At 64.5% G+C, this 7713-nt stretch overlaps 1 protein-coding gene across 2 annotated transcripts; it reads right to left on the bottom strand.

Annotated features, from left to right (window-relative positions):
* Nucleotides 1-2023: 2023 nt before the first annotated feature.
* On the bottom strand, nucleotides 2024-6466 carry LOC135311052 (cytochrome c oxidase subunit 6B1-like). Of its 2 annotated transcripts, none has more exons than XM_064440199.1 (4): nucleotides 6322-6466; nucleotides 3630-3737; nucleotides 3438-3538; nucleotides 2024-2226 (listed from the first exon to the last, which is right to left on the bottom strand). In XM_064440199.1, the coding sequence occupies exons 2-4, from the start codon at nucleotides 3733-3735 to the stop codon at nucleotides 2173-2175; spliced, it is 261 nt and encodes an 86-aa protein (XP_064296269.1). In that variant the 5' UTR covers nucleotides 3736-3737; nucleotides 6322-6466; the 3' UTR covers nucleotides 2024-2172. The 2 variants fall into 2 exon arrangements, with proteins under 2 accessions (XP_064296269.1, XP_064296268.1); XM_064440198.1 differs by having other exon boundaries at nucleotides 6330-6420.
* Between the last annotated feature and the right edge of the window lie 1247 nt (nucleotides 6467-7713).

Here is a 7713-nt window from a genome sequence, read left to right as displayed (position 1 = left end):
GGGGATGAAGATGGGGGGAGGGGGATGAAGGCCGGGCAGGCTCCGAACACGGACACAGACGGGCGGGCTAGGAGGAGTGGGGGGCGGGGCCAGCCGTGCCCCACCCATGCCCCACCCCTCACAGGTGAACGGTGCCCTGGTGCCACTCCCCTTCTGCCTGGGGGGCGGGGCCTCCTGCGCCACGCCCCGCGGCCGCTCCGCCCTCCTCTTCCTCACCTCCTTCGGCCTCCGCCTCTCCCTCGGCCCCGGGGCCGCCGTCGCCGTCGCCCTCCCCTCCGCCTGCCCCCAACGGCACCTGCGGGGGTCCCCTCGAGCCCCTGCCCCGCCCCGACGGCCACGCCCACCGCCGGCCCCGCCCGGCCCCGCCCTCGCCGAGAGCCTTCAGCCCCCGGGCGCGGGTGGGAGCCCGGAGCCCCCCCGACAGCTGCCGTGAGTGGGGGAGGGGCGGGGCGGGGCTCATGGCCAAGGGGGCGGGGTCAGTTGGGGTGGGGTCCCTCTGTCAGCATCCAGGACCGCACTTCCCTGCGTGTGTCCGTCTGTCCCTCCGCGAGGCCCCCCCGGGGGTCCGTCTGTCCCTCCCCGAGGCCCCCCCGGGGTCCGTCTGTCCCTCCCCGAGGCCCCCCGGGGTCCGTCTGTCCCTCCCCGAGGCCCCCCGGGGTCCGTCTGTCCCTCCCCGAGGCCCCCCGGGGTCCGTCTGTCCCTCCCCGAGGCCCCCCGGGGTCCGTCTGTCCCTCCCCGAGGCCCCCCGGGGTCCGTCTGTCCCTCCCCGAGGCCCCCCGGGGTCCGTCTGTCCCTCCCCGAGGCCCCCCAGGGTCCGTCTGTCCGTCCCCCCCCCCCAGCCCCACCCACACGCGTGTCACCCACAGCCCCGGGGGGCCCCGAGGACTCGCGCCGCCGCCCTGGCCCCGCCTGCGCCCCCCGCCCCCCCCCGCGGAGCCGGGCCCCGCCCCCAGGTGAGGGGGCGGAGCGGGGGATGGGCTCCAGGGGAGGGGCGCGAGGGGATTGGTCCAACAGGGAGAGGGGAGGGGCGGGGGGCGGGGCGGGGGAGGAGCCCAAAACCACGTTGGAGAAATGATGGGGAGGGGAGGACGGTAATGACGGAGGGGAGGGGGATGATGGAGGGGAGGAAGATGAGGGAGGGGAGGGGGATGATGGAGGGGAGGAAGATGATGGAGGGGAGAAAGATGATGGAGGGGAGGGGGACGAGGGGGACGATGAGGGAGGGGGACGATGGAGGGGAGGATGATGAGGGAGGGGAGGAAGATGAGGGAGGGGAGGGGGACGATGGAGAGGAGGGGAGGGCGATGATGGAGGGGAGGGGGACGATGGAGAGGAGGAAGATGAGGGAGGGGAGGGGGACGATGGAGAGGAGGGGAGGGCGATGAGGGAGGGGAGGAAGATGAGGGAGGGGAGGGGGACGATGGGGACGATGAGGGAGGGGGACGATGGAGGGGAGGAAGATGGAGGGGAGGAAGATGAGGGAGGGGAGGAAGATGAGGGAGGGGAGGGGGACGATGGAGAGGAGGGTGATGATGGGGACAATGAGGGAGGGGGACGATGGAGGGGAGGAAGATCAGTGGGTGCAGGAGGAGGGTGAGGAGGTGGGGGTGAAGCGAAGGAGGGACGTGGGGGGAGGGTCGGGGACACGGGGGGGGGGGAGGGGGGAGGGGGAGAGACCGGACAGGGTGGGGGCGGGGACCCCCTGACGCCCCTCCCCCCCCCAGGCCGGCTGCCAGCGGAGCTGCCGCTGCGGGGGTTGGGCCAGACGCTGGCGGCCCCCGCCGCCCTTGTGGGCCCGATCCTGGGGTGGCCCCTCCCGGGGGTCCCCTTGGGGCCCTAGAGCCCCTCCCCAGGGGGCACCCATGGGTGGAGGGGCCCCTCCCCCCTCCTTGGAATTAATAAATTTAATTATTTGACTTCTATTTTGGGGGGGGTCTCGTCCGTCCCCTCCCCCCCCCGCGGAGCCACCAGGGCCCGGGACCCCCCCAGTTTCACCCCTCCCCCCCCAAACCCCTACCCAGCACCAGTTTAACCCTTTATTGGCCGCGGCAGCGCCCCAGTGACAGCGGTGTCCCCTCCCCCCCCCCCGCAGTGACACGGGCGTCCCCTCCCCCCCCCACTCCCCGGGGTGGGGGAGGGGCGGGGGGTGTGGGGGGGAGGGGCGGGCAGAGCTCAGATCTTGCCGGGGAAGGTCCCCTCCTCGCGGTACTCGTCCCACGTCGTCACCTGTGGGGGGCGGGGACAGCCCGGGAGTGACGCGGTGACGTCATGGGGGGGGGCGGGTGGGCGCGGTGACACCACAGGGCACATGGGGACACCACAGGGGACACGTGATGTCACGGGGGACGCGGTGATGTCATAGGGGACACCACAGGGCACACGTGACATCACAGGGGACGCGGTGATGTCACAGGGGACACCACAGGGACACATGATGTCACGGGGGACAGGGTGATGTCATGGGGGACACCACAGGGACATGTGATGTCATAGGGGACACTGCTGGGGGACGCCACAGGGGACAGGGTGATGTCACACGGGACAGGGTGATGTCACAGGGGACACCACAGGGGACACGTGACATCACAGGGGATGTGGTGATGTCATAGGGGACACCACAGGGCACATATGATGTCACGGGGGAGGGGGTGATGTCATAGGGAACGCTGCTGGGGGACACCACAGGGGACACATGGTGTCATGGGGGACGGGGTGATGTCATGGGGACGCCACAGGGGACATGTGATGTCACGGAGAACACAGTGATGTCATAGAGGATGCCACAGGGTACATGTGATGTCACAGGGGACAGGATGATGTCATAGAGGATGCCACAGGGGACACGTGACGTCACAGGGGACAGGGTGATGTCATAGGGGACACCGCTGGGGGACGGGATGCCACAGGGACATGTGATATCACAGGGGGGCTGCGTGATGTCATGGGAACACGGTGATGTCATAGGGGACACTGCCGGGGCGCACAGGGACTTCAGTGATGTCACGGGGGACACGGTGACACTGCAGGGACCCCGATGGCCGTGGGGGACCCAAGGGGACCCTGAGGGCCGTGGGGACACCCTGGGGGACCCGAGGGGACCCCGAGCGCCATGGGGACACCCTGGGGGACCCCGAGATCCGTGGGGACATCGAGGGCTGTGGGGACCCCATGGGGGACACGAGGGGAACCCCGAGCGCCATGGGGACACCCTGGGGGACCCCGAGGGCTGTGGGGACCCCACGGGGGACACGAGGGGACCCCGAGGACACTGTGGGGACACCGTGAGGACCCCGAGGGGGCCCCCGAGGACCCCGTGAGGACCCTGTCGGGACGTCGAGGACTCCGTGGGGACCCCGAGGGGACCCCGAGTGCCATGGGGACCCCGTGGGGGACACGAGGGGACACCATGGGGACCCCGAGGACCCCCCGCGACTCACCCAGGCCGTGGGGCAGAGCGACTTGTAGACGCGATAATACCACTGGCAGGGGCTGGCGTCCGCCCCCTTGGCCGCCATCGCCTTCTCGCAGCGGTGGAAATCTGGGGGGGGGGGAGACACAGACGTGTGAGGGGGGGGTCCCCGGGGGAGGGACAGACGGACGGACAGACCCCCCCCCACAGCCCTTCATACCCAGGTAGTTCTGCCAGCAGTTCTTGGTCTGGTTCTGGTTGGGGAAGCGGCTGTCGAACGGCGCCGTCTTGTACCGCTCCAGCTTGGCCTTGATGTCCTCCGCCATGGCTGGGGGGTAACGGGCGCGCTCGTTAGCGCCCCCCAATTAGTGCTCCCAGGGAGTCATTAGCCCCCCCCAGCTAATTAATTGGTTGTAGGAAGGAAAAATGGGGGGGGAAATCGGGGTTAAATGGGGGAAATCGGGGTTTAAAGGGGGGGAAATCGGGGGTTACAGGGGGGGGAAATCGGGGGTTACAGGGGGGGGAATCGGGGTTTAAAGGGGGGGAAATCGGGGGTAAAAGGGGGGAAATCGGGGGTTAAAGGGGGGGAAATCGGGGTTTAAAAGGGGGGGAAATCGGGGTTTAAAAGGGGGGGAAATCGGGGGTTAAAGGGGGGGAAATCGGGGGTTAAAGGGGGGAAAAATCGGGGGTTAAAGGGGGGGAAATCGGGGTTTAAAGGGGGGAAATCGGGGTTAAGGGGGGGAAATCGGGGTTAAAGGGGGGGAAATCGGGGTTTAAAGGGGGAAATCGGGGTTTAAAGGGGGGGGAAATCGGGGTTAAGGGGGGGGAAATCGGGGTTAAGGGGGGGGAAATCGGGGTTTAAAGGGGGGGAAATCGGGGTTTAAAGGGGGGGAAATCGGGGTTAAAGGGGGGGGAAATCGGGGTTTAAAGGGGGGAAATCGGGGTTTAAAGGGGGGGAAATCGGGGTTTAAAGGGGGGGAAATCGGGGTTTAAAGGGGGGGAAATCGGGGTTTAAAGGGGGGGAAATCGGGGTTTAAAGGGGGGAAATCGGGTTTAAAGGGGGGGAAATCGGGTTTAAAGGGGGGGAATCGGGGTTTAAAGGGGGGGGAAATTGGGGTTTAAAGGGGGGGGAAATTGGGGTTTAAAGGGGGGGAAATCGGGGTTTAAGGGGGGGGAAATCGGGGTTTTAAGGGGGGAAATCGGGGTTTTAAGGGGGGGGAAATCGGGGTTTTAAGGGGGGGGAAATCGGGGTTTAAAGGGGGGGGAAATCGGGGTTTAATGGGGGGAAATCGGGGTTTAAAGGGGGGGAAATCGGGGTTTAAAGGGGGGGAATCGGGGTTTAAAGGGGGGGGAAATCGGGGTTTAAAGGGGGGAAATCGGGGTTTAAAGGGGGGAATCGGGTTTAAAGGGGGGGAAATCGGGGTTTAAAGGGGGGGGAATCGGCGTTAAAGGGGGGGGAAATCGGCGTTAAAGGGGGGGAAATCGGCGTTAAAGGGGGGGAAATCGGCGTTAAAGGGGGGGGAAATCGGGGTTTAAAGGGGGGGAAATCGGCGTTAAAGGGGGGGGAAATCGGCGTTAAGGGGGGGGAAATCGGCGTTAAAGGGGGGGAAATCGGGGTTTAAAGGGGGGGAAATCGGCGTTAAAGGGGGGGGAAATCGGGCGTTAAAGGGGGGGGAAATCGGCGTTAAAGGGGGGGGAAATCGGCGTTAAAGGGGGGGGAAATCGGCGTTAAAGGGGGGGGAAATCGGCGTTAAAGGGGGGGAAATCGGCGTTAAAGGGGGGGGAAATCGGGGGAGGGGCACACTGGTGATAATTAACCCCATGTTAATTAAACCCCCAGCTAATGAACCCCCCCAATTAAACCCCTTATAAATTAATCTCACTACTATTCATCAACCCCCCAAATGAATTAACTCCTATATAACTAATTAAAACTCTGTGATTCAACTGACCCCCCAAGTTAACTAACCCCCCCCAATTAAGCACCCCCAGAATTAACACACCCCCCCCCCCCCAATTAAACTACCCCCACATTAACTAACCACCACCAATAACGACCCCGCCCGGGTTAATTAACCCACCCCCCCATTTAACCCCCCCCAATTAAATACCCCAGTTAAGCCCCCCACTAATTAAACCCCCCCAATTAAAGCCCCCCAATCAAACCCCTCCCCAGAGGAATGGGCCCTGTGGCAGCGATGTAACGGGAGTGCGGGGGGGCGGCAATTAATGGCCCTTAATAAGCCTTCGCCACTAATTACCGTCTCCCAGCCCTAATTGCCCCCCCAATTAACCCTCACCCAACACTAATTACCCCCCCAGGGAATGGGGGGGTACTCTGGGGGTAATTAATAGAGCTAATTAATTCCTGGGGTAATTAATGCCCCCCAACACAATGGGAGGTAATAAGGGGGCAGGGGCTAACTAAAGGAGGCTAATTAAAGCCCCCCCCCGGATTAATTAAGCCCCGTAAGGAGGGGGAGGGGCTGAGGGGGTTGGGAAGCTCCTGGAGAGGGGTGGGGCTCCCAGTGGCCTCCCAGTAACCCCCTCCCCAGTCCAGTCCCCCCAGACCAGCCCTCCCAGTAACCCCCCCCGGCGCCCCGCCACCGCTCCCAGTAACCCCCCCGGCGCCCCGCCACCGCTCCCAGTAACCCCCCCGGCGCCCCGCCACCGCTCCAGTAACCCCCCCCGGCGCCCTGCCAGCGCTCCCAGTAACCCCCCCGGCGCCCTCCCAGCGCTCCCAGTAACCCCCCCGGCGCCCCCCCAGCGCTCCCAGTAACCCCCCCGGCGCCCCCCCAGCGCTCCCAGTAACCCCCAATGCCCTTCCAGTGACCCCAGTAACCCTCCAGAGCTCTCCCAGTTCTCCCAGTAACCCCCAGCGCCCTCCCAGTGCTCCCAGTTCCGCCCCTCACCGCTTTACCACCGACTCCCGTCAAAGTGACTTTCACCGCCGCCGCCCTCCCGCCGGAAGCACCGAGACGCAGCGGAAGCGCAGCGCGCCGCCGGAAGTGACGCACCCTCCTCATAGGAACCAAAGGGGAGGAGCCATAGAGACGCGGCGGTAGAGCGGCCGAAGGCGGAGGGCGGGGCCGGCGCTCGGAGGACTGCGCAACCATAGAGAGAAGGGTGGGAGGACTGAGCGTCGCCAGCGGCGGGAAGACCCGGAGCCTGCCGGGAACTGCCCAAAACACCCTGAAATAGCCCCAAAACCGCTCAAAAACACGTCCAGGACCCCAAATTTCGCATCAACAACAACTTTGTGCCCTAAATACTTCTCAGACGCCCCAAACACTCTCTTCTTGCCCCAAAATGACTCCCAGGGACCCCCAAAATGGCCACAGAACCCCCAAATACACCCCAGGATCCCCAAATGTCCCCAAACACCCCCCAAATGCCCCCAGAACCCACAGAATGTCCCCAAATGCCCCCCGAAGCCCCCCAAAAACCTCCAAAACCCCCAAAATGTCCCTAAATCGCCCTCAAGACCCCCAAGTGGCCCCAACCCCCCCTCCAGGACCCCCAAATGCTCTCAAGGACCTCCAAAATGTCCTGTTTCTGCCCCGAAATCCCCCCCAGGACCCCCAACCCCCCGTTTCTGTCCCCAAATCCCCCCCAGGACCCCCAAAATACCCATTTCTGTCCCCAAATCCCCCCCGGACCCCCAAATATCCCCCCCCGAACCCCCAAATATCCCATCCCTGTCCCCAAATCCCCCCCAGGAACGCCCAAAATGGCCCAGGATCTGCCAACTGTCCCATTTCTGTCCCGAAATCCCCCCAGGACCCCCAAAATCCATATTTCTGTACCCAAATCTACCCCCAGACACCCAAAATGCCAATTTCGGCCCCCAAATCTCCCCCAGACCCCCAAAAGCCCCATTTCTGTCCCCACACACCCCCCCGGACCCCCAAAGTCCCTATTTCTATCCCCAAATCCCCCCCAGTACCCCCAAAACCCCCATTTCTGTCCCCAAATCCCCTCCAGGACCCCCAAAATCCCCATTTCTGTCCCCAAAAGCCCCCCCAGGACCCCCCAAATCCCCATTTCTGTCCCCAAAACCCCCCCAGGACCCCCCAAATCCCATTTCTATCCCCAAATCCCCCGGCTTTCTGATGGGTCTCAGGGTTGTTTTGGTTGTTGTTTGTTGGTTTTTTTTTTTGGGGGGGGGGGGGGCGAAACACGGGGCCGCTCCCGCCCTCCCTGGGTACTTCCGCCCGACATGGGGCGGGGTCATGACGTCGGGGGCGGTGATACGCATGCGTCTTGCCCGGGAAGGGGCGGGGCCGACGGGCGGCGTTTCCGGT

Source organism: Phalacrocorax carbo, unplaced genomic scaffold (assembly GCF_963921805.1).
Source record: "Phalacrocorax carbo unplaced genomic scaffold, bPhaCar2.1 SCAFFOLD_163, whole genome shotgun sequence".
Taxonomy (NCBI): domain Eukaryota; kingdom Metazoa; phylum Chordata; class Aves; order Suliformes; family Phalacrocoracidae; genus Phalacrocorax; species Phalacrocorax carbo.
Note: the sequence above shows the minus strand (reverse complement) of the source record. Positions and strands in the feature narration are given on the sequence as shown.

Excerpts from the sequence above, each read along its gene's own strand:
- LOC135311052 (XM_064440199.1), bottom strand. The coding sequence starts at position 3,735 with ATGGCGGAGGACATCAAGGCCAAGCTGGAGCGGTACAAGACGGCGCCG. Across the intron at positions 3,539-3,629 it reads CTGCTGGCAGAACTACCTGG|ATTTCCACCGCTGCGAGAAG; the intron begins GTATGAAGGGCT and ends CCCCCCCCCCAG. Across the intron at positions 2,227-3,437 it reads CGCTCTGCCCCACGGCCTGG|GTGACGACGTGGGACGAGTA; the intron begins GTGAGTCGCGGG and ends CGCCCCCCACAG.